Here is a 27125-nt window from a genome sequence, read left to right on the forward strand (position 1 = left end):
TTTAAGGGAAAGCCAGAAATGCAGGAGAAAGGTAGAGAAGAATATGATAATTGAGTGAAATAGGTGGGAGGAGACCAGTGGACAGCACAAATACTGTCACACAGCATTCGGACTGAATGGCATGTAGCACAATTCAATCTAAATAGTTGTTTGGTTGTACAGAACCAATTTAAGACCATTAGCCAGACTCTCAGTCTAGCATTTACATGTGCTAGAAGCTACACATATCAAAATTCTTGATCCTATTTTATGTAGGAGAAAGGGATTTGTTCACAGATTGCACTTCTAACATTAAAAAAAGGGGATCACGGAGACAGCCCATCTGGGCCGCACCTCCCAAACGGCACACTGACAAACTGATTAATATTGACAGTTAACTGTTCTTACTGCACCTTCCATGCCAATCTCCTGTCATGCTGTGTAAAATGGTGGCCCTTCTTGTAAGTCTGCTTCTTGTGTCCGAGTTCTGACAGCGGCAAGAATGAGAAGCTTAAACTTATTGTCTCTTTTTAGCAAAGTTAAAATTTGATGTGACCAATTGAGTGTGAAATTAATTTTATTCCCTTTTGTTTAACCCATGTCTGTACTGCTTGTGGTGGGGAACAGGATACAAAGGTATCCTCCTGAATGAGATGGAGGCTCAGTCTGTTTCTATCTAAAGCACAGACTGACAATTAGCAATGATGTGAAGGGGTATCGGAATGTTGTGCAAAAAAGGCATTGAAGTGAATGATCAGCAATGATTGTACTGAATGGCAGAGCAGATTCGATGGGCTGAACAGCCTACTCCAGCTCCTTTGTTCTTAATAGTGCACTGTTGAGAGCACGAGCATGGGTTTCAATGGCTTTTCCCCACCAGTCATTTCACATACTTGTAAATCCAATGAACAATGGGCAGCTGCCGTGGGAGGACAGTGCTGGAGGCAGCTACAATAGTTCCAATGAGACACGGTGACACATGAGTGTTACCTGACATTTGAGTGAAGGGCCAGCCAAATGTTGTCATATGGGACAATGCCTTGAGGTGAGCCAATGAGAAAGAGTGTGGAGAGCTGGAACTATAGTGTGTGTGTTTGTGGGTGTGTGTATATGTGTGTGTGTGTATGTGTGTGTGCGTGTGTGTGTGTATGCATGTGTGTGTGTGTATGTGTGCGTGTGTATGTGTGTGCGTGTGCGTGTGCATGTGCGTGTACGTGTATGTGTCTGTCTGTGGCGAGGGTGCTGGTTACTGGAAAGCACGCACTCTATATTTTACTGGATTTGTGGCTCGATCTGTCGCTGTGAGTGAGAGGAAGTACCAGAAGGGTCTGTTTACCTGTGTCTCAGGAATAATGGGGCTCTCCGAAGGAGACGACCGGAAAAAGGTGGACAGTGGAGACGCAAGGATGATGGGATTTGGCCTCACAAATCCACTCAGGTCGCAACTGGGAATCTCGTTCTCTTCCTTCTTCATGACCATAGTGTCCATTACGTGAAAAACATTCCAGGGGATCCACACAGTGTGGTGCTGAGTGATGAACGGGACACGTTCGAAGCACAGAGTGAGAGACGCCCCACCGTTCGCCACCAGGTCAAACCTTGATTGAAAGAAGAGCCAGAGAAGGAAAATCAGTATCACTCAGGGCACAAATCTACGTTATTAAGCTAGACTTTCTCTTTAGCATTCCTGAGCACAACACCATCCCTGTGCCACTCAATCACATTAAAGGCATTTGCAATTGTTACCGTGGCTTCAACAAGATTACAACCAAATCGAAAAGCGGGTTTCTTTATGAGAGAATCATTTCTGGCCTGGAAGCCGGAAAATGTAATTTACACAAACTAGACATATGATTACAGGACTGATAACAACAGGGTAGGAACAAAGAAATTCAGTCTAACATAATCATTGCAGCACTGTTTAGTCTGCAAACGTACTGCTGGGTAGAGAGCCGGACAGGGGAGATCAGAAAGATTCAAGGTTCCCCTCCTGGCTCCCACTGAGCTGGGCTGCCTCAGTAGCATGGTAATCAAATAGCTATAATTGCTCTCAGCACCTGTCTGTATGTTGGCAGTAGAGGTTTGGGTTGGGGCGGGAGGGTTGGGGGTTGGGTCGAAGGGTCCAGGAAATCCGTCAAGGTTTGGAGCTACATCTAGATTCAAGTGAGTGTCTAGTGAGGCCGGTATTGTCTTCAAGCAGAGATTCTGTCTGGGTCAGCCATCTCTGCCTCAGCTCTCACACGCCCCGTGGTATTCCCATGGGCCAATGTGCAGATGGGAAAACATTGGAAATGGGGAGAATCTGGAGGGGGAGAACTGTCTCGCTCTGGGTGAAGAGTTAAAATGTTTTGTTGTTCTTCACCTCCCTCTTGAAATTAAATATCCCATAAAGATATGAACGTGAAAATTTTATAATAATTAATAATTCTTCCCCGATAAGTTATGGTACCCAATGACAAGAACCATCCTGGCTTTTCATCCATATACCTCAGAAGGGCAGTACAACAATAACTTGTATTTATATAGCACCTTGAAAGTTGTAAAATACCCCAATGGACATTACTGAACAAGAAACGGCATGCGTGTTTATAGAGACACACTGGGGGAGATAGCTTAATGCTTGGTTAAAGAGATAGATGTTCAGGAGCTTCCGAAAGACAGCAAGAAACATCAAGAGGAGTACAGCTGGCTCAGAGTCTTTGAAAGGCTGAAGAGGGTTACTAAGATAGGGAGGAACAAGGCCATGGAGGGATTTGAAAACAAAGATGAGGTTTTTTAAATGAAGATGTTGCTTAACAGGGAGCCAATGTAGGTCAGCCCACAGAAGTGATTGCCAAATGGAGCTTGGTGTGAGTTGGATGACCTCATTAACAGAGGATAGAACACAGGAGACCGGCTAGCACTGCTTTAGGAAAATCAAATATAGAACAAAGGTGTGAATGAACGTTTTCGCAGCAGGTAAATCATTACCTTCCTGTTCCCTTCTGCTACCTTTGCCTCTAGTGTGTCAATTAGCCACCTGAAGGCCTACAAGCCAAACATTCACAATAAAACCTGAGGAGCAGTCTGCAATTCACTGCCTGAGGCAGGGAAGTACATTAACATGACCTTGGAGTCTGCACCTCATGTCAGCACAGTTCTAATATAGGTACATGGGATCACAGAATGACCCTTACAATCCTAACAAGTTAAACACAATAGAACATCTTAAATTTTAAATGCATAGCACTTCACCACTTCTTTTTCATTCTTAGCTTTATCAGTTCCAAGATCCCCAGCAGTACCTCTCAGCTCAGTTACATTTGCTAATAGGGAGGGCAAAATCTTGGGAGCATCATCACTTCTGTGCTCTCTTTGAATTCACACAGCTTGGATATTTATGACAAGAGTTTTGAATGCCAGGAACACAGGAGTAGGTTCCACCTTCTTGGAACAATGAACTTAGCTCTGTGAGCTTTGTTCAACCAATTAACTCACTGGGCAACCAGGAGAAGATCTTCAGTCTGATTTTCTCCCTTCTTCGGCTGGCTACAAATGTGGTCCAATTGGATCTCTCTCTGAGCCCCCTGGGGACTGAGAACTCAGTCCCTTGCGAAGTCTGAGTGAGCACATCAGTGACTGATGTGCATGTGAACCTGAATCACTTGGAGAGTTGTGTCTGATCCTTTATCCTAATTTTTACTCCATTTCCATAAGAACAAATGAACAGGATCGGGATGAAAAGGGGGCATTGCAAATGCTGGCAATCAGAAATTAAAAGCGAAACACCTCGGCAAAATTACATTTCAGGCACAGATTCTGTCTGAATACAGGACAGTGTTCCACATGAAGCCTTAACTATTGTTTGGCCATTTAGACGTAGATGGACAGTTCACTATGAGTTCGGTAGACTGAAGCACTCTCTCTACTGATGAATGATGCAGCTAATTTGATAAAATAATTGCACTGGAAGATGATTCAAACTTTTGATGGGCAAGGCGTATTAAAATATTCCTTTGGTGGCAGAGTTCAGGAAAGGGAGACCAAATTGAAAATTGTTGTGAGACAATCTGGGGTAACATCAGGAAGAATTTTCACACACAAAAAAAATTGAAAGTCCAGAACACGGTCTCTCAAATAGCTGTTGAGGTTAGGCTAATTGAAAAGTTTACAGCAGAGATAGATTTCCTTTCCAGAAGGGGATTAAAAGATAGGAAGCAAAGCCAGGTAAATAATGTTTAGGTATTGATCAGCTACAATCAAACCACCTCTAGGGATGGAAATGGTCTGTGCCTATTGGCATGTTGTATTGCTTAGTTACTGAACATTACATCAGTGGCCCATAGGTAGACATGTTTTGATTACTGCAGGGATGAATGGTTGCAGACAGCACAGAAAAATTAAGTGTTTGTTTTAGTTGCAGGGACACAAAGCGAATGATTCAGAGGGTGGTTTCCATGCCCTCCATCAGAAGATTACCTCATCAGATCTATCAACCTACCCTTTTCTGACCAATGCTGACCGGCTGATTATCTTAAGACCAAAAGAACTGCGGATGCTGTAAGTCAGAGACAAAAATATAAATTGCTGGAAAAACTCAGCAGGTCTGGCAGCATCTGTGGCAGCATCTCAGGAAGGGTCACTCGATCCGGAACGTTAATTCTGATTTCTCTCCTCAGATGCTGCCAGACCTGCTGAGATCTTTCAGCAATTTCTGTTTTTGACTTGACTATTTTATGACATTTGTTCCTCTTTGTACCGAGGAATTTAGAGACTTGAGTTGAAACAATAAAGCACAGTTAGTGATTTGACTCAAAGCTCAGCATTCTCATAACTGGTGGAAGAGACTAAAATCCAAAATCTGTCCCCACAAATGTTGCGGCTAATATTCTTGCAGGGCTGGGGTTGGGGACTGGTTGTATTTCTTGCTTATGCGCTTCACACAGAATCCACTCGTTTTATTTTGTTGATTTATGTGTGAAAACAATATGTGTCCAGATCCTATCTGGTAGGAGCAGGCATAATCTTTGCAGAGGTGGGATACCCTTTTGGAGAGGTAAGGCGCTTCCTTGGATATGGTACTGGGCCACCATAGGCAGAGGTACCGTGTTCTTTGGGAGAAGTAAGGATCCCTCTGGGATCACTAAAAGTAGACATTAGTAAGTATAAAAGGCACATAATGACTGTCAAACTCAAAGGAACTATCAACAGAGTTGTCAAAATAAACTGAGTCAAGCATGAAGAGGGACTGTCAAACTTTAAGGTTACTGGATTTGTGCCGCATTACTGATTGCACAACCTTCCAGTATCACAGTGAGGTGCCTTCCATTTCACAGTTTCACAGCTGATTTGACAGTCCCAAGTGGTTCCAGACTCTTTGGAAGTATCAATTCCAATGTTTTTTTTAAAAATTCATTCAAGGGGTGAGGGCATCACCGGCTAGGACAGTATTATTGCCCTCCCCTAATTATCCAGAGGGCAGTTAAGAGTCAACCACATTGCTGTGGGTCTGGAGTCACAAGTAGGCCAGACCAGGCAAGGATAGCTTCCCTAAAGGACATTAGTGAATCAGATGGGTTTTTCCTGACAATCAACAATGGTTTCATGGTCCTCAATAGACTCTGAATTCCAGTTTTGTTTTAAAATTTTTATTTAATTCAAATTCCACCATTTGGCATTGCAGGATTTGAATCAGGGTCCTCAGAACATTACCTGGGTTTCTGGACTGACAGCCCAGCGATAATACTGGTGGCCATGACCTCCCTCCATTTAAGGGAGTAAGCAATTGAATGAAATATTTGTTCTTATAAGTGATTACATAGGTTAAGGAGTTTAACAAATGGGCAGTCAATGAATTAGAGCTGTTTCTAGGTTAGGCAGCAGACCACATAGACATTTATATTATTTAATCTCAGAATGGGAAAGGAGTTCTGCTATAATGGACACTGAGTGAGTTGGTACAGTAGGCATAATGGAAGATGTGTCTGGGTGTGCAGCATTGGTTGCCACAAGTTGGCACAGAGGCTATGAAGGGCCTTGGTGGTAGATGGAGAGAATGGGATGGCATGGAGGCTATGTGGGGTTGGGGCGGGTGGACATCTTAAAATTCGTTCACTAGGTGTATCAGACTAGGTGAACAATTATGCCATTGAGAAGGTGGCAGTGAGCTGACTTCTTGAATCACTACAGTTCTTAGGGTGCAGTTACACATATAGTGCAGTTAGAGTGGGAGGTCCAGCATGACTGAGTCAAGATGTAACTGATCTGGTTTCTCAGGATGTGGCCGATGAAGTGTACCTGGGCAATGGAATAACCCTCAAGGAGTATTTAAACAGAAAGCACATTGTGCTAATCTATTCAGGTTTGGTTCCTTCCTGCCACTTCAAGGGTTTGGAACAAAAGCTACATTTTATAACTATCAGCTAAAAACTCACATTCCGTCCTGCCGGGTGATGGTGTAGCCATACTGTGGATAGTGCAGAAAGGACACGTTTACTCCAATGAGGGGTGTTCCGTCCGCAGTAAGCACTTGTCCTCTGATAACGGAGCTCAGGCTGTGAGAGGTGTGTCAGGGCAAAGAAAAAGAGAAGAGGAATTAAGCATCCTTTGATAGAATCATTCCCGCACAGATTCCACTTAGAATCAAATGCTCCAGGAAAAAATAACATCAAAACAAATGTGATCAAATAACTCTGCAAAGACATTCCAAAATAATTCATCTTCATAAAACACTAATATTATTTCACATATTCTGATTTAACATGAGCATTCCCCTGACAACTTATCAAGATCAACATGATCCATGTTTTATAGTTTGAATATATACAGTTCCATTTCCCTGTGTTCTTTAATTTCATCCACGATATTTCAACGTAGCAGTTAAATAAGTAATGAATTGATTATTGAAAGTTCCAGGAAACTGCAAATGGGGTTGATGAGAGAGATTGGCCAGTCGTTATGAAATCAGAAACAGTAATTCTACAAGCTTTAATTAAATTCAGAGACTAAAGTGCATCTGGACAAACTGGATAGCTGGAGGCACTCTGCTTCTGTTGTACATCAGGAGCCAATGCTCTGCAAAGGCACCTGTTCGTTTTGTTCGCACTGAACTTCCATATCATTACAAATTCATAAAAAGCACATTAAATAATTTGTGGCCCATTACTGCACTTGGTACAGGCCTTTATTACTTTCATTACTCTGCTTCGAAATTTTTAACAGATTTTTTAAAGACATTTTTTTGTGTACAGTTCAGAAGAGGCCCTTTGGCCCATCGAGTCTGCGCTGACTACCTACACCGATCCCACTTTCTAGCGCTTGGCCCATAGCCTAGTTATGATATTTCAAATGCTTGCTCACGTACCTTTTAAAAGGCTTTGAGGTTTCCTGCCTCTCCCGGGCAATGCATTCAAGATTCTCACCACCTTCTGGAAGAAAACATTTTTCCTCTAATTCCTTCTAAACCTCCTGTTCTATACCTTAAAATCATGTCCCCTCATTATCGATCCCTTCAGTAATTAAGGGAATAGCTGCTACCTATCCACCCTGTCCATGCCCCTGACAATCGTATACACCTCAGTCTGCTTGGCCTGAAGCAAAAGAATCTACAGGAGAGCTTGTGGAGGGCACTAACAAAGGATATGCTCCCATCAGCAACATGCTGTGGATGCCAGTTCCTCACATAAGGTACTTGTGCAGCTTGCAAATCTCTGCACTAGGCACTGCTCCTGCCATTGCACTTCAATAGATGAATCTTAGGAAGCTTAATACATTTGTTTCTATTCTACCTCGTTCTTCATGAAACACATTCTATTCTCTGCAATCTGTTTTCAGGTCTCTCTCATTCTAACTAAAGGCTGTGTTCCAGGTATCTTGCATCCTTACTTTTGTTCTCACTGTTCGTCAGTAGGGAAGTGTCTGACCTCTGCGCGGCTCCTATCCTTCTGCATGGCATTTCTGTATGTCAATGCAAGTGAAAAAATAATACTCTCTCTCAAAACAGCACAGTTGTGAATAAGCCCTTGTCATCTCAATCTCCTGTGCTGTAATCACGTGTGTTCAATTTACACGTCTCTTGTAGCCAGTGTGCAGCAAGGGAAATACATGGCTCTCTCATCTCTCTCTCTAATTCCAGCTGAGAGGGAACTATGTCTAAATGTCTGCAGTCACCATGAGTTGTCTGGCCTGATCATCACATGCTAACAGCAGGTAACATAACCAGGATATATGAGTGAAGAATAACTAACTCCATTGGTGCCCACGTGAGATGCATGATCTGCAAATCACACTGAAATATCAACTCTCACAGAACAGAGGTGACACCTCATCTTTTACAAATTTATGAGATATAGATAAGTAATTCATTTCCCCCAGAGAACCTGAAAGCATACTATAAGATGCCTTAACAAAGCTAACATAATGAAACTTATAGAATACTGAATGGTCTGGACAAAGTGGATATTGGGAAGATGCTTCCATTGGTAGGAAAGACTAGGACCCGAGGGCACAGCCTTAGAGTAAAGGGAAGACCTTCTAGAACGGAGATAAGGAGAAACTTATTCAGCCAGACAGCGGTGAATCTATGGAATTCACTGCCACAGAAGGCTGTGGAGGTTAGGTCATTGAGTACATTTCAGACGGAGATAGACAGGTTCCTGATTGTCAAGGGTATCCAGGGTTATGGGGAGAAAGCAGGAGAATGGGGCTGAGAAACTTATCAGCCATGATTGAACGGCGGAGTAAACTCAATGGGCTGAATGGCCTAATTTCTGCTCCTCTGTCTTATGGTCTTAAGGTTTTATGATTTTACAGTGGATCCCAATTTGATTAACTCTAACAATTATATGGACAGTGCTGTATTTTTCCCAAATGATCTTTCATTCAATCTAGAAAGTTATTTTGAGTCATTTGTAGATCATTCAACCTACTTCAAACGTCGCAATGATCTCTATTTACTGTGGAGCTTCCCCCTTTTACATCTTGTGCATCATTTTATCTGAATGCTGCTTTTCCTAACGATCAACTTTCAGCCTTGCAGACTGATGATCGGCACTGAATAGTCTATTTTCTTCATGGCCGCTTGCTTTCAGAATTTCCTGTATTTATTTCTGCAGTTTTGTTTTAAACTGATTCCATGTTTGCCTCTATTAGCCAGTAAATAACCTCTCAGATAAATCACTAGCGTATCCTATGGTATCCTTTGCGATCAGCTGACTTGATAACGTGTGCACAGTTTGACACAAACTGAGGCAGACGGGAGAGCCAGAGTTTGGGATGCATAATCACCATCAGGTACTTTTTCCGTTTTGGATATTTCGTCAAATTCTGAGTGTAACATCTATCTTGTGGGAAGCTTGCATTCTCCCAGTGGATTCCGCTGCAATTGATTATATCTGAATCCAGGCCAAGTGGATGCTAACAGCCTGTTCAGTCTTTATGAGTTCGCCATCAGCTTTGTAACATGTTTGTTTTTCCTTTCTGCCTTATCTTTGCACAGATTTCCCCTCAGCACAGTCAAATATTTGAAAATAGATCAAATCAATGGGTTTTTTTTTGTCCACACTTACCTCGGAAACTAAATGTCATTTGTCATTACTACGAATGTGCATGCAATCAGTGAGGGGCTACAAGCTATTTAAAGATAGCATGTGCGAATACAAGTCATAACATTAAATAAAATGAATGAAATATTACCTGAATGTTATAGCTACTAATTGCTTATACTCTAAAAAATAATCAAGTGAGTACTTCTAAATTTGAGTTGGAAGGACAACTGGAGAGCTAAATTCAAAGCTATACTTGTAACCTCACTTTAGTCGATCATTAAAACCATTTGCTTTAATTTTAAGTAAATAATCATTTGTCATTGAAATCATTATCTGCACTGAGCTAACCCCAAAATTTCCAAACAGACTCACGTCAAAACAGAACAAAATGCTTTGGAAATGATTAAGAAGGAATTTCAGACTTTTGAAAGCAGACTTTGCACAGATCTGATCTGTGATAAATTTACCTATGTTTTTGTTGCCATGTTTACCTAGCTACCAAACACGACGGCATTGTAAAACAATCCACTGGCTGTGGGAAAACTTCTGAGACGTCCTGAGAAGGTCCAGTCACTTATACAAATGCAATTGGTTTTTCAGATTACTCTGGCTGCACCTTTGTCAGGTGTAATCTGCAGACAGCTTTCTCTCAATGTTTTGGTGCAAGAATAGCCAACCTTTCAGAGGAGTGGTCAGATCTGGGTGTCACGGTCGCTCAGTGGTTAACATTGCTGCCTCACAGCACCAGGGAACTGGGTTCGATTCCACCCCTTTGTGGAGTTTGCACGTTTGCCCCATATCTGTGTGGGCAATGTCGGGTTACAGGGATCCGGTGGGTCTGGGTGGGATGCTGTTTGAAGTGTTGGTGTGGACTTGATGGGCTGAATGGCCTGCTTCCATGCAGTAGGGATTCTATCTATATGACAAAGCCATTGGGTGGGTCACACACAATTAAAACATTTTGTGTCCAGAGAGAACAAAAGTAAACAGCCTGGCTAATGTAAGAGCTTTTACTTCAATGTGATATTATCATGCCAAAATAAGAACATGAGAAACAGTAGCTCAAGTGGGCTGTGACGTGCCCTGAACTTCTATGACATCAGTCCTTCTTTTCTGCATGATCCACATATCCCTTAATTCTCTTAGCATCCAACAAGCTATTCATAATCTTCAATGTATTTGACATCTGCAAATTTGAAGCCGTTACAATTAAAATGTGATTTTTTTTTCCCAAGTACTAAAATCCCAACTCTCCAAGCTAAAATTCCATTTCTCTCATATCCCCACTACATACATCAAAACTTGACCAATCTCCTACATTGTGCTTCTTTAGAGAACCAATAAGCCTATTCAGCTCATCCAACGTGTACTAGCAATTTTAAAGAGCGATTCAATTAGTCCTGCACTGCTGCTCTTCCCCATAGCCCTGTGATTTAAGTTTATTTCCAGTACTTTTACAATTCCATTCCAAACCTCAGGTCATCTCATAATGTTCTGCAGCAGGTGGAGGGTCCCCATTTAGGATCAGCAACATCATAGAAACAACAATGGGGCAAGTAACATATCTTTCAGTTGGAGCAACTGATTTATCACCAACTTCAGCCTTCCATTCTAGCTGTCACATTGTTCTGCCCGTTTCCTGCTTCAGCTCCCAGATTTGGAGCATTTCACTTTATCTTAGCTACGATAACCTCTTGAGCACTCTGAATATTGTACCACAGTATTTTGCATGCACAAAGACAGGACATCAACTTACTGTCCTGTCTGAAAGACAGTATCTCTTAATTTCTTTTACACTACCCTGTACACTCTTAAAGTGACAGCCGGCATTATAGGTGTTCTGGATCTGGAATGGGTATTGAATCCACAACTATCTGATTCTCAAACAAGACTAAGAGCCTTGATATGGGAGTCAGGGGTGCTTTTAGAGCATAAAGAATGAATTCAAATCACACTTGAGGAATAAAACAAATAGCGTGGACAAACTTTATTAAGGCACTTCAACAAAATAGACAACATGGCACCTCACATGTGACTGGATTTATCAGAGCCCATTTCCGCACTAACAGACTAACCTCCTGTTGAAAGGGTTTTCCCCAGGCAGGACATGACTGCTGTCGGGTCCAATAAGAAACTTAATTCGATCATGGAAAGACCTGGCAGCTTGTTGCGAGGGGGGCTGCTGGCTTTGACCAATGATGTCCAGTGGATCAGGTGAGCCCCGGCAATAGGGCTGGTTCTGGCAGGAGCTGTGCAAGCAGCAGTCTGGATCCATACAGTCAATCAGACCATCTGCAGAATGGAAAAGCAGTCAAGTAAAAAATATGTTCTTGTCATTCTTCAACTACCTCTGAAGAATGTGAACTGCCGACTTGCTGTCTTAATTGAAATCCAAAAACAACAGTGCAGGCAGCAAGCGACAGTTATATAAATATCCATTTATAGACAGCATGGTAGCATATGCACATTTAACAGTTCACAAGGAATTTTGTCTGCTACTTAAACCCACTTTGTTTTAACGCCTTGGTTGAAAGAATGGAAAAGGGATATCACTGCTGACACCGATGTTTGCAAAGTGTAATTTGAAGGCTGCATTTGTAAAAGTCCTGACTAGGGGTTTTGTACAGGGAGCAGGCTTATCATTAATATTGCTGTGGGATGTAGTCAAATGCACAGCAGAACATGGAGCCCTCCTGAAACATTAATGTGTCTTTTGCTCTCAGTTACTGATCAACGTAGGCTTGATGCATTCCTATAGCCAGCGGAGGTGGAGGGGGGTGGGGGCAGTTGGCGGTGGGTAGCATAGACTCATAGAACATAGAACATAGAACATTACAGCGCAGTACAGGCCCTTCGGCCCTCGATGTTGCGCCGACCTGTGAAACCAATCTGAAGCCCATCTAACCTAAACTATTCCGTTATCATCCATATGTTTATCCAATGACCATTTAAATGCCCTTAAAGTGGGCGAGTCTACTATTTTTGCAGGCAGGGCATTCCACGCCCTTACTACTCTCTGAGTAAAGAACCTACCTCTGACATCTGTCCTATATCTATCACCCCTCAATTTAAAGCTATGTCCCCTCGTGCTAGCCATCACCATCCGAGGAAAAAGGCTCCCACTGTCCACCCTATCGAATCGTCTCATCATCTTGTATGTCTCTATCAAGTCACCTCTTAACCTTCTTCTCTCTAACGAAAACAGCCTCAAAACCCTCAGCCTTTCCCCATAAGACCTTCCCTCCATACCAGGCAACATCCTGGTAAATCTCCTCTGCACCCTTTCCAATGCTTCCACATCCTTCCTATAATGCGGTGACCAGAACTGTACGCAATACTCCAAGTGTGGCCGCACCAGAGTTTTGTACAGCTGCAAAATGACCTCATGGCTCCGAAACTCAATCCCTCTACCAATAAAACCTAACATACTGTACGCCTTCTTAACAACGCTATCAACCTGGGTGGCAACTTTCAGTGATCTATGCACATGGACACCGAGATCTTTCTGCTCATCCACACTACCAAGAATCTTACCATTAGCCCAGTACTCTGTATTCCTGTTACTCCTTCCAAAGTGAATCACCTCACACTTTTCCGCATTAAACTCCATTTGCCACCTCTCAGCCCAGCTCTGCAGCTTATCCATGTCCCTCTGTAACCTGCAACATCCTTCCGCACTATCCACAACTACACCAACTTTGGTGTCATCCGCAAATTTACTAACCCATCCTTGTACGCCCTCATCCAGGTCATTTATAAAAATGACAAACAGCAGTGGCCCCAAAACAGATCCTTGAGGTACACCACGAGTAACTGAACTCCAGGATGAACATTTCCCATCAGCCACCACCCTCTGTCTTCTTACAGCTAGCCAATTTCTGATCCAAACCGCTAAATCACCCTCAATCCCATGCCTCCGTATTTTCTGCAATAGCCTACCATGGGGAACCTTATCAAATGCTGTACTGAAATCCATATACACCACATCAACCGCTTTACCCTCATCCACCTGTTTGGTCACCTTCTCGAAGAACTCAATAAGGTTTGTGAGGCACGACCTATCCTTCACAAAACCGTGTTGACTATCCCTAATCAAATTATTCCTTTCTAGATGATTATAAATCCTATCTCTTATAATCCTTTCCAACACTTTACCCACAACCGAAGTGAGGCTCACGGTCTATAATTACCAGGGTTGTCTCTACTCCCCTTCTTGAACAAGGGGACAACATTTGCTAGTCTCCAGTCTTCTGGCACTATTCCTGAAGACAATGACGACATAAAGATCAAAGCCAAAGGCTCTGCAATCTACTCTCTAGCTTCCCAGAGAATCCTAGGATAAATCCCATCCGGCCCAGGGGACTTATCTATTTTCACACCTTCCAGAATTGCTAACACCTCCTCCTTATGAACCTCAATCCCGTCCAGTCTAATAGACTGTATCTCAGTATTCTCCTCGACTACATTGTCTTTTTCCTGTGTGAATACTGACGAAAAATATTCATTTAGCACCTCTCCTATCTCTTCGGACTCCACGCACAACTTCCCACTACTGTCCTTGACCGGCCCCAATCTTACTCTAGTCATTCTTTTATTCCTGACATACCTATAGAAAGCTTTAGGGTTTTCCTTGATCCTACCTGCTAAAGACTTCTCATGTCCCCTCCTGGCTCTTCTTAGCTCTCTCTTTAGGTCCTTCCTGGCTAACTTGTAACTCTCAAGCGCCCTCACTGAGCCTTCACGCCTCATCTCTACATAAGCCTCCTTCTTCCTCTTGACAAGAGATTCAACTTCTTTAGTAAACCACGGTTCCCTCACTCGACCACTTCCTCCCTGCCTGACAGGTACATACTTCTCAAGGACACGCAGTAGCTGTTCCTTGAACAAGCTCTACATTTCAATTGTGCCCAGCCCCTGCAGTTTCCTTCTCCATCCTATGCATCCTAAATCTTGCCTCATCGCCTCATAATTGCCTTTCCTCCAGCTATAACTCTTGCCCTGCTTTATATACCGATCCCTTTCCATCGCTGAAGTAAACATAACCGAATTGTGGTCACTATCACCAAAGTGCTCTCCTACCTCCAAATCTAACGCCTGGCCTAGTTCATTACCCAGTACCAAATCCAATGTGGCCTCACCTCTTGTTGGCCTATCTACATAGGAAACCCTCCTGCACACATTGGACAAAAACTGACCCATCTGAAGTACTCGAACTATAGCGTTTCCAGTCAATATTTGGAAAGTTAAAGTCCCCCATAACAACTACCCTGTTACTTTCGCTCCTATCCAGAATCATCTTTGCAATCTTTTCCTCTACATCTCTGGAACTTTTCGGAGGCCTATAGAAAACTCCCAACAGGGTGACCTCTCCTTTCCTGGTTCTAACCTCAGCCCATACTACCTCAGTAGACGAGTTGTCATCAAACGTCCTTTCTGCCACCGTAATACTGTCCTTGACTAACAATGCCACACCTCCCCCTCTTTTACCACCTTCCCTGATCTTACTGAAACATCTAAACCCCGGAACCTGCAACAACCATTCCTGTCCCTGCTCTATCCATGTCTCCGAAATGGCCACAACATCGAAGTCCCAGGTAACAACCCATGCTGCAAGTTCACCCACCTTATTCCGGATGCTCCTGGCATTGAAGTAGACACACTTCAAACCACCTTCCTGCCTGCCGGTACACTCCTGCGACCTTGAAACCTTATTTATGACCTCACTACTCTCAACCTCCTGTACACTGGAGCTACAATTCAGGTTCCCACCCCCCTGTTGAATTAGTTTAAACCCTCCCGAAGAGCATTAGCAAATTTCCCCCCCAGGATATTGGTACCCCTCTGGTTCAGGTGTAGACCATCCCATTTGTAGAGGTCCCACCTACCCCAGAATGAGCCCCAATTATCCAGGTATCTGAATCCCTCCCTCCTGCACCATCCCTGTAGCCACGTGTTCAACTGCTCTCTCTCCCTATTCCTCGCCTCGCTAGCACGTGGCACAGGTAACAAACCAGAGATAACAACTCTGTTTGTTCTAGCTCTAAGCTTCCACCCTAGCTCCTTGAATTTCTGCCTTACGTCCCCATCCCTTTTCCTACCTATGTCGTTGGTGCCTATGTGGACCACGACTTGGGGCTGCTCCCCCTCCCCCTTAAGCATCCCGAAAACACGATCCTCCTGTTTTCAATTCTGGCACACAAAAAAGCAGTGTGATTACAAAAGAGGAAGTCACATTTGTATTCACTTCAACTCTTTTACCAGATTTATCACCAACTTGAGCCTTCCATTCTCGTTGTTCTGCCCGTTTCCTGCTTCAGCTCCCAGATTTGGAGCATTTCATTTTATCTTCAAATTGAGGAGCGAATTATTCAGCTCCAGTGAGGTACGTGTTATCTTTCCATTTTCCTCCAAAATCATTCAAAGGTCTTCGTACATCATGAAAAAAAATCAGTGACTGTAGTGTGTGCAATTACAATGGACTGCCAATAAAATGTCCTAATCTAGTTGATTGCAACAATTTAAGTAACTTTGATACAGTGTTTAAAGAGCTGTGGTGCTTCAAGAAGTTTGAGTGCTTTGTGATGTTGCAATGGGGAGCTGATATTTGCTTTCTTTGCCCAGATCCAGAATTACTAACATCCATATGTCTTATTCCCAGGGTAAGACATATGGATGTTAGTAATTCTGGATCTGTGTGTCACTGTGGAGGATTTTGCTTGCCTGGGAAATAACAATAGGTGAAGGAAGGAAAAATGGAAAAAAATACTGTCAAGATGACCACAGGTCTCCTCTGTAATGACCTGGAGCTGCAGTGGGAAATTTTATCCCTCCCCTAGTATTTCCCGATCAATTCACTCTTTCATTACAGAAGTTAACTATTGGGGGCCATGTTCCTCGATGCACTTCCTCAAGTGCAAATTCAGAAACATAGCCCCTGATTGACTTCAGGGAGTATTCTGCAAAGTAAATCTTCAACATCATCTTTAATATTGTTGTGGTTATTAAGAAAATGCCTCTCATTATTGCATCCACTCTTTCTTCCCAAAGGGAGAAAATGTGAAGTGCTTTTATATGGCTGCAATTGCAGGACAGAAAGTGTTAACAATCTTTCACAGCATTACTGCTGCACAGTCCTTTCCCTCAGGAAATATAGAAGAGAAGGAGAGAATTACGCATACTCAAATTTAGTCATTCATCTTTGTTAGTTTATGTAAAGCAAATGTACATCTGGCACGTAGTCTGCAGGTCATAAAACAGCAAGAGATTGACACCCACAGAACTAATCAGCTGGAAATGCATTTTTACAAGTTCCTCCAAAAACATCAATCAGAAAAAAGAATCTCATTTTCAGCGGCTGGAAGGATCCTGAAGTGCTTGGTTATTTTTCAATGGAGTTTATCAACTACTTGCCTGAGTGAGTGACAGATGACTGTGGAATTCTTTTCTCATGACTTGAGAAGTTATTCTTCATTATTTGATGCATACAGGCCTCATATCACCAGCATTATTTACTGTCACTCACTTGATTACACCATTGTTTATTGTGAGGACTGGCCTCTACTGCATAACATGGCAATGGAAGACTTGGGATCTCCTGCTTACTGAAGAAACGTAGCATGTATTAGATCTGTTTTGGTCAATTGGGTTGCTCCTGACTCACTGCCTGGCCCACAACCAAATAAAAAACGTCCTCTGCTCTGAAGCATGTCACCCTATGAGATGTACAACACATATTGCATATTGTGTCACTCAGGACCCCAACAAATGGTATTATTTTGCAACATTTTTTGTTGTGCACTCATGGGATTTGAGGGTTGCTGGCAAGGCCACCTTTATTATTACCCATCCTTAACTGCCCTTGAGAAGATGGTGCTGAGCTGCCTTCTTCAATCACTGCAGTTCATGTGGTGCAGGTACACTCACAATGCAGTCAGGATGAGAGTTCCAGGATTTTGATCCAGTGATAATGAAGGGAATACTATCTACTCCAAATCAGGATGAGAGGAAGCATGGAAGGCAACTCGCACAAGGTGGTATTTCCAAACAAAAAAACAGAAATTGCTGGAAATCTCAGCAGGTCTTGCAGTATCTATTGAGAGAAATCAGAGTTAATGGTTCAGGTCCAGTGACCCTTTTTCAGAACTGTTCTGATTCCTCTCCACAGATGTTGCAAGATCTGCAGAGATTTTCCAGCAATTTCTGTTTTTGTTTCAGATTTCCACCATCAGCTTTTCTTTTGAATTTTTTTGTCTCGGGGGATTTACAAAGACTGTTGATCTTATCCTTTTTGATGGCTGAGGTTGTGTGTTTTGAAAATACTTTTGTCTTGTAGATGGTACACAATGCTCCCACTGTGCACTGGTGATGATGGGAGTGAATGTTTAAGGTAGGGTAGGGTGCCAATCAAGTAGGCTGCTTGTTACTGGAACTACATTCATCCAGCCAATTATAGAGTGTTTGATCACACCAGGGTAATTGTTTTCCCAAAGATGCCTCTTGAGATTCCTTGATTTTTGGAGGCAATGTTTTGGTGTTCTGGGCATTTTTTTTTAGTCACTCTCACTCCTTCATTGGGTGATGTAGTAACAGACTAACCTTACTTTCTGTACTTGTATGGAAATGTGGGGATTTGGAATCATCCAGAAGCAGAATTAGAAGAATTCATCAGTATTGCTAATAATCATCACCCTTCGATAAATGTAAGGCCACAACATACAATGAAAGCATTAATTTCCTAGACACCACAGTAGAAGACAACAGGCATGAGTTAGCAACATTAAAAAAAAACTGACACAGCTTTATTCACAAAATGCTTTTACCCTCAACAAGCTTCCCATAGATTGATGCAGTTACCACGAATGGTTGAGTGTTGGTCTCTAACACACCATTGTACCGCTGGCAATTAAGGAAGTTGGTTAGCTCAGTTGGCTGGACAATTAGTTTGTAATGCAGAATGATCACAACAGCATGGGTTTGATTCCCACACCAGCTGAAGGACTCTCCCTCTCCTCTTACCTGAGGTATGGTGACCTTCAGGTTAAGCCACTGACAGTCATCTCTCTCTAACAGTCTGGCAGGACTAATTTATACTATGTAAGATAGTTTGAGATGTGATGACACATAATTGCAAATCTTTATGAAATAAAACCATCTCTATTAAATTATGCTATTGACATTATAGTGACATACAGTACGTTTTCCCTACACAGCAGTCCTGAACTCCCTCAGTTTTAATCTTGAGACTTCACATTAATTTGTAAAGAGTTCATAACTAGAGTTTTCCTGTTCTCAGTTTGGAAAGTATCCTTGTTGAGAAGTTAATAACTGTTTACTCCCCTTTCCAGTGCCTCCCTCACTTTCCAGCCCCACTGTTCAATTTGCAACCCCTGTGTAAATCCTCCCCAGTTTCTTCCCGCTGCTCTTCTCTCTCCACTTTTAATGTCTCACTTCGCCTCCAGGCCAATTACCTCTCTCCCCAGTCGTGTTCCCAGGCCCTGGCCTTGCTCCCAAAGGTCAATGCCTTGCTGCCCAGCTTCAGCCCCTGGGCCTTGCTTCCTATTCCCAGGCCCACTCCCTGAGGCTTTGCTGACTGCTGCCACTCACATTGCTCCTCCAATCACAGGCTGCTTCTTTCCCACTTTGCCTCCTGACAGTGAGCTTAGCAACAGCAATCATGGAAAAGAACCCGTCTGACATTGGCAGAGCAGTTCCTCATCCTTTCATTCCATTCCAAACACAGGGACAACTTTTCTCAAATCATTACCCCTGTGAGTGGACTTTCCTGGGTGATTTGGGATTTAGAAGGTGGATCTGTCCACGCCTCCTGTCCATTTTAAGTGCTGCATCACACTGTGGAGTCATGTCTGGACAGGATTTGGGAAGTCAGGACAGGAGTTTATCTTGTGTGGCATGAATATTACTTGGCACTTATCACATCAGACTGAATGTTATCCAGCTCTTGCCACATGCAAACATGGGCTACATTATCTAAGGAATTGGAAATACTATTAAGCATTGTTCACTGATGACTGCACATCCCATTTTGACCTTGTAATGGAAGGGAGATCATTGTTGCAGCTTGATATTGTCTCTGATATGTCCTCCTGCACACTTCAGTTAACCAAGGTTGATCTTTTGATTTGATATTAATGGTAGAGTGAGGCATATGCCAGGCCATGAGATTACAGTTTGTGGTTGAATACAATTATGCTGCTTTTGATGGCTTACAATCCCTCATAGGTGCCCAATTTTAAGTTGCTAGATTATTCAAAATCTATTTGGTTCAGCCCAGTTGTAGCACCTCACACCACAAGGAATCTTCATTGCAGGGTTTGGATTTCACATCCACAAGGATTGTTACGTGGTCACTCTGAACAAGACAGAGATGGGCAGACGTATCTCCGACAGGTCTGTCAATGAGGAAAAGACCAAGTTGTTTTTATTCCCCTCTTGTTGATTCTCTTCCCATCTGTTACAGATATAGTCTAGCATCAATGTCTTTCAGAATGAGACCAGTTCAGTCAGTAATGGTACCACTGAGCCAGCCACGATGATGAGCATTGAAGTGATCCAACCAGAGTCCATTGAATACCTTTGCAAAACTCAGTGCTTAATGCAGTTGGCATCAAACATGGAGGAGTACTGAAGGGCTGTCAGTCGGAATTGGCAGGTGGTTTCTTTGTTTGATCTGATGCCAAGTGACTTCATGCAGCCCAGGGTCAAAGCGTCACTCCATCCTGACTGCTCTGCCACCATTTCTGCTAGATCAGGCCTGTTGATGGACGAGGATACACCCAGGAGTGGTGGTGGAGCTGCAGGATATGGTTTGGTGACATATGAATAGGTCAGGCTGTTGCTTCGCCAGCGTTTGGGATAGCTTTCCCAATTTTTGGTCAAGTTCCCAGATATTTGGGAGGAGAACTCTGCAGAGTCAATTGGGCAGAATTTGCCTTTGTTGCTTTCAGTGCCAAGGTGAATGCCGGATGGTTCACCTGGTTTTATCCTTATTCAACATTTTCTGTAGCAGCTCTGTAGAACTGAGTGGCTTGATAGGGCAGTTCAGATGGGGCAGTGCGATTAAGAGTTAACCATGTTGCTCAGACTCAGCACTTGGACACAACAGGTAAGGCTGGCAGATTTCTGTCTCTGAACTGAGCCAAATGAATTTTTATGAACAAGAGTAAGATTTTATTCCAAATGTATTGATTAATTGAATCTTAAAACCTACTAGCTGTCAAGGCTGGACATCCACTCGTATCTCTGTATCATTAGTATACCAAAAATCAAAGGCTTTTGGACCTCAGCAGAGATGCCCACATCACAGACAACACTATATTGGCAGTAATATATATAAAACCCATTGATTTCAATGACAGGTTGAAGTAAAACTCATTTTCATGCAGGATTTCACATTCCTGGCATCAGTTTGGTTGGCCAGACTGGTCAGAGATCGCTGTTAAGTAATGAATTGTCTGCTGAGACTGAAGCCCTGCTCCTACTGATTTAGTAGTCAAGCTGCAGAGGATAAATGGGGACAGAATGCAGCTCTGAACCCCATGAAAGTCATCCAGTAGGGGCGCGAGCCAAGATAGCTGCTCGGGAACAGCTCGTAATGCCAGAACCTGTAGAAGGGTCACTGGATCCGAAATGTTATCTGTTTCTCCCCACAGATGCTACCAGAGCTTCTCCAGCAATTTTTGTTTTTGCTTCAGATTTCCAGCATCCTCAGTTCTTTGTTTTATATGACTGGAATAAGACTTGACTGGTGGTAGTATGCAGGATCTTTGTAGAGCCCAAGAAGAGAAACTTTTTCCTCTCAGCTCCACACTAAAATCAAATGTCAACATTTAAAATCTTTTAAAATTTGGACATTTCCTGTTGCCCAGAACACATGTGGTGGTCTTGTGCTACAGCGGATAGTCTTCTGTCTCTGAGCTAGGTGTGGTGTTCCCATTTATCTGCTGCCCTTGACTTTCCAGTTGGAAGTGCTCATGGGTTTGGAAGGTGCTGTCTGAGGATTGTTGGTGGATTTTTGCAGAGCATCTTGTAGATAGTACACGCTGCTGCTACTGAGTGTTGGTGGTGGAGGGGGTGGTGCCTGTGGATTTGGTGCCAATCAAGCGAGTTTGAGTTCCCTTCCAGAACTTGAAGGCCAAGCAAGCTGTGTTCAAATGTGGCCAATATTTATTTTTTTCGACCGAGCAGGTGATTATCAACTTATAAATCATTTCCAATGCAGCCATGTAGGCAGTAGGAATGGGAGAGTCTCCTGGTCACTTATGCTATCTGTGCAGTTGTGTCTCACAAACAACAGCCTCTGTCAACAAGCCAGTAGCCTATTCCAGGGTGAAGTTGCCATAGTCTTACTGGATCATAGGGCTGCTCTCTCATTAGAGAGTTTTAGTTATTTAACCTGAAGTTCACCACAGCTCAGGCGATAGCAGAGAATCATAGAACCCCTACAATATGGAAGCAGGCCATTTGGCCCATCGAGTCCACACAGACCCTCTGAAGAGCATCCCAACCAGACCCACTCCCTATTCTATCCCTGTAATCCTGCATTTCCCATGGCTAATCCATTCAATTTGCATATCCCTGGACACTATGAGCAATTTAGCGTGGCCAATCGACCTAGCCTGCACATCTTTGGACTGTGGGAGGAAACCAGAGCACCCAGAGGAAACCCATGCGGATACAGGGAGAAAGTGCAAACTCCACACAGATAGTTGCCCGAGGGTGAAATTGAACCTGGGACCCTGGCTCTGAGAGGCAAAGTAGAATGTTCATGCTAACCTCAGCTGATATGGGATTTGAAGCTGTGTTGTTGGTGTCACTCTGCATTGTTCCAAGAAAGACAAGCCATGAAAACAGGCATAAGCATGTACTTTGTCCACCTCTCGGCACAAGAAAGAACCAAGTAACGCAGTGCTTTAGTTTTATAGGTATACAAAATATCGAATCATTTGGGAAGCAACAATGAGTCTGTTGGAGAGAGATTCCCTGTCTCATTGATTCAGGAGGGCACAGTGTCAAATACACATGGAAAGTAATTGAATGATTATATGAAAGAAAGTTATCTCTGTATATGAATAGCTTCCACTGAGGCTCTGTCTGTTTTGTTATAACTGAAAGAAACATGATAACATTGTCACTAGCCTGGAAGTGCTTTGGTGATGTAGACATTGTTGAATTGCACTGAAAAAATTTCATGAGGAGAAAGAATTGTCTTTCGAGACCTATACAATCTCATTTAATACTTTTGAGGAGAAGTCATCAATTTAGTGTTGGAAGTCATTCAGTGAATTTGAATACAACAAAATCCCGCACAAAGGATTGAAATCCACCAGCAGGTAATTTGTTTTAGTGACAGTGATTGAGGGAGATATATTGGCCAGATCGCTGGGGGCGGATCTGCAGCTCTTCAAAATAGTTGCCAGAGAAGTCTCATGTATCCAGTTGAGTGGAATTCCGCTTAACATCTCATTGAAACCTAGGGGTGTAGTACCCCAGAGTTTCGTCTCAGGTCTCTGGAATGGTGGTTAAACCTTCCATCTTCTGACTGAGAAGCAATAGTGCTGTCACTGCACCACAGTAAACAACGAGATGTCAGAAATAATAAGAGGCCAACCCAAATCTAATGCGTAAAGAGTGGATATTGCAGCCTTGAAATGCTCTGGCATATTCTAAAGAGACTAAAAATAAGAGATAACTGTTGAATGTCATTGGCAAGCCCAGAAGTGGTTGAGAAGCTGAGCTGAGTTAGAATTGACTGGAGGGGGAAAATGCATCTGCTGTCACTCTGCTGTCATATTGTAAGACAACTGACATGATGTTACTTGACTCACGCTGGGTTAGGATGCATTTTTACTGAATATTGTATTTGTGTACTATTTAAATACAAATAGTTCCTCATTTTCGCAAGTTTTGCTTTTGTTTTCCCTCCATGACCCTTTTCTCCTCATTACAAGGAGGTTGATTCCATTGTAGGGCACCGAATCGAAAGTCCCATTCACTATCCAGCACTTTGTTAACTTTGCCACGATTCATATCCAGGTCTTGACAGTGATCTTCAACAGTGAGTGATGGCAGGTTATTTGTCTGTGAGATGCATTGGAGAAAAACTTAGCTGTGTCCTTCCCCAACATTCACACATTTCCTGCAGAGGTCATTCAGTAATGATTATAAGATGGCAAAGACTGTTTTCTGCTTTGAAACCAAGAGATGATGAAACACCTTGCTTGCCTGCAGACTGTGAAAAGTACGAACTTCACTCTTCTATGACATTTGGGTGCTCATTGTAGCAACCCATTAAATCATCAGCAAAGCTTTTAGCTTTCAATTAAAATATTTGAATTGAGAGGATCAGAGCGAAATATGTAATACTTGTGAAAGAAATGAAATCCTCTTCAATTTTTTTCATGTAAAAACTGAAAATTCTTGAAATAGCGTGTCAGAGAGCAAGTGTTGAGCAAAAATCATTTTAGCACGTGGCTTCCCAAAGCAGGGGTCAGGACCCCACGGTGAGCAAAATTTTAGGTCATGTGATCTGAGGCAATGATGGCTGCCACAGAGTTTAGACCAAGTGATGATAGTCTCGATTCCACACTAAGAGACGTTTGCTCTCTCAGTTCCTACCGAGGGGCTGCAACAGAGTCTCATGTATTGACCTGAGCAGTCCGCAGCTTAACATCCCATTGAAAATATGAAGTCTCAGAGTGTAGATTTTAGGCTCAGGTCTGTGGAGTGGGGGTTAAACCTTCCGTTGTCTGACTGAGAAGCAAGGAGTGCGACCACTCCCACACAGTAAAACTTGAAATGGCATCACAGTTGAAAATAGGTTGAGTTAGTCTTCCAGGCTAATGACATTTCATCAGATATTTCCAGCACTTGTTTGTCTTTAATCTCAAATTTTCAGCATCCACAGTAGTTTTCTTTTATTTCTCATGATTTTTTTGGTTAACAAATTTTGCTTTCCTGAAGATTTCAGGGCACTGGTGCTGACAGATGACATCGTCGGGTTCGAAGGCCATGGTAGAATTTATTTCGCACATCAAAAACTGCAAATGATTCGTCCAGAATTAACATGCAAACTAACAATTAGAACAGTTGTGCAGTGCTCACTGTACTCTGATTCTACCTAGAGATTCTGGTTTTAAATCAAAGCAATCTTCCTCTGACAACTGACAGTATTCGAGAGGACATGAATCTCAAACAGGGAAGTCAGAAGGATAGTTGATATAGAACATTCTTATGTTACACTGCACAATACAGGATACTCCTCTAACATTGAGATATAAAGGCACATTGTTAGATAATGTACATGCAATCTTACTCTTCACAACTAATCTGGCATCAATCTACACTTGATCTCGACGTGCCTGAATGGACATATTCTATTCAATGAAATTGCAGTCTCTTCATTTAGAGAAGTAACAATGCAGAACAAGTAGAGGAAGATCTTGACTAAAGATGGTGACGAAAATTAATGATATGGTTTCCAGCATATTCAACTGATTTAGTTACGAGATGCATAGAGGGAAGCAGATTCAACTTAAGAACTTACACACTCTGGAAAGACTACACAGTAGCACAGAACCAGTGAGCAACAATGATTCACAAAATGCTCTGAATGTACTCATGCTTAAGTGCAAAATCAATAATCATATTCTGTTTGGAAACATTCCCACTATAAATGCATAGGGCAATGGAGAAAGAGCAAGGATGAGGATGGGGAATGGACGAACTGGATATTACCGTAAAGTCACTACAAGTATGAAAGGCCAAACAGCCTCCCGCTGTGCCGTACAATTCCATCCCTCTTTGTTCTACATCACAGATAGGAACTTCAGAGTTTACTCTGATCAGAAAGCATACTTAAATGTTTGGTGTCGGCGGATATTTGCAGCCCGAAGCAAGCATAAAGGATAAATAATTGATACTTACTGTTCCAGGTGAAAAGTTAGAAGTCGAGAAAGTAGCCTTTGTTGCAGGTGAACACCAAGTTATGGCCTAGCACCTTATTTTGAGTCTTGTTTTACATTGAATTTTAGAGATCATTTCTTTTCTTGAATCAGGAGGAAATGATGTTTTGTTTAAAACAGCCATCTTACTATATTTCTAAAACTATTTAATTGGCTACAAGGCCGCTGAGGGCATGAAAGATTCTGTACAAATGTCAGTCTTTCTATATCTGATGTTTCCTTCTGTTACTGTATAAGTTAGGGTCATTATAGTTTGCTTGGTGACCCTGCAAAGTCAGCGAGATCACATGTGGGCACATGCCAAGGAAAAACTATTGTGACAAAAGTGTCTCAGTTGATGCTGGGCTAATCTGAAATACTCAGATACATGGAAAACTTTATGAACATAGAAAATAGGAGCAGGAGTAGGCCACTCGGCCCTTTGAACCTAGTCCTCATTCAACATGATCTAACTCAGCACCCTGTCCCTGCTTTCTCCCCAGTGGCATGGCAACAGCTTACCCAATGAAACTTGTGCTTGAAGACTTAAACACAGATGGAAAATTGGAAATTGATCACAATACTTTAGGAAGATATGCGTTGCTTAATCTGAGTGAACAGGGAGGCAGAAATACAGCAAGCTGACACTGATTTGGTGGCAGTGAATCACCATGTACTCAAAAGCCTTACTCTTCCAAAGTTGGCAGTTACGTTAATTGTTTCCGCTCAAGCAAAACGCTGACCGTATACCAAGGGTGGACAGGGTTTGAAATGGTAAACAAACCATACACATTTTCTTCCAAAACCTAGTTAGTGACATATTAACACCCAATAACATTACAAATGGGCAGCAGTGATTAATGGTAATTGCATACATTGGCAGGGAAGAGCTCGATTAATATACCGAACATTTATCATTGCCAACATCACTATTATAGTCAATGGATTAGAAAGTCTAGATTACCATCCCAACAGACAAACTGTTCACCTGTTTCTAATGAGCAAACGACTATTCACCTACTTCTTGAGGTCTCGGATTTGAATGTTTGGTGTCAAATTGTGATTCTAAATAATCTGGAATCAAATGGTTTCCTACAACTATAATAGTCACCTAACTCACTCATTTGAAACTCTATGAGGACGGGCAGCTGTAAAAGGAGGAGGAAAACATGTGTGACTGAGTTATAAGGAGTAAATTCAGTGCTAACCGCCGCCCCACCGCCCCACAACTTACAATGAGCTAATGTCATGTCAACTCTTAGACACACACCACATAGAATTGCTACGATTGGGAAATGTGGAGGGCATGGGTGTATGACTTAAACACAGGTCTTTGCCTCCTAAAAGTTCAGCAAAAATCACAGATGTGACTTTACAGTACCATAGCTATTTCAATAACATTTCAGAAGTGCTGTCATTCTCTCAAATATCACAGTTCTCAATCAAAAAGGATGGTTTAAGCAAAAGTTCATACAGGTCAACACCACTTTCCTTCCACTCCAGTTTTTTTTTGAAGTCCACATTTACAAAAATGTTTATAGTCAAATTGGTCCAGTAATGTTCCTTCACTAATATCTTTATGTCTTTAATCAATGGATTGGCAACTGGTTGGCTCAAAACTTCAACCAATTTTCTGGGAGTTTGATGGGGAGCCAGGGGAGAG

The 27125-nt window shown here is 42.5% G+C and overlaps 1 protein-coding gene across 1 annotated transcript in view; it reads right to left on the reverse strand.

The window, feature by feature from the left end:
- LOC109932135 (teneurin-3) overlaps positions 1 to 27125 on the reverse strand; it is a 793882-nt gene that overhangs the window by 70398 nt on the left and 696359 nt on the right. Inside the window, exons 17-19 of the mRNA XM_048594011.1 lie at positions 11579 to 11795; positions 6393 to 6512; positions 1316 to 1577 (exon numbers count right to left, since the gene is read on the reverse strand). Coding sequence (XP_048449968.1) covers positions 1316 to 1577; positions 6393 to 6512; positions 11579 to 11795 — 599 coding nt within the window. The remainder of the gene's footprint in view (positions 1 to 1315; positions 1578 to 6392; positions 6513 to 11578; positions 11796 to 27125) is intronic.

This window comes from Rhincodon typus, chromosome 3, assembly GCF_021869965.1.
Source record: "Rhincodon typus isolate 14 chromosome 3, sRhiTyp1.1, whole genome shotgun sequence".
Classification (NCBI taxonomy): domain Eukaryota; kingdom Metazoa; phylum Chordata; class Chondrichthyes; order Orectolobiformes; family Rhincodontidae; genus Rhincodon; species Rhincodon typus.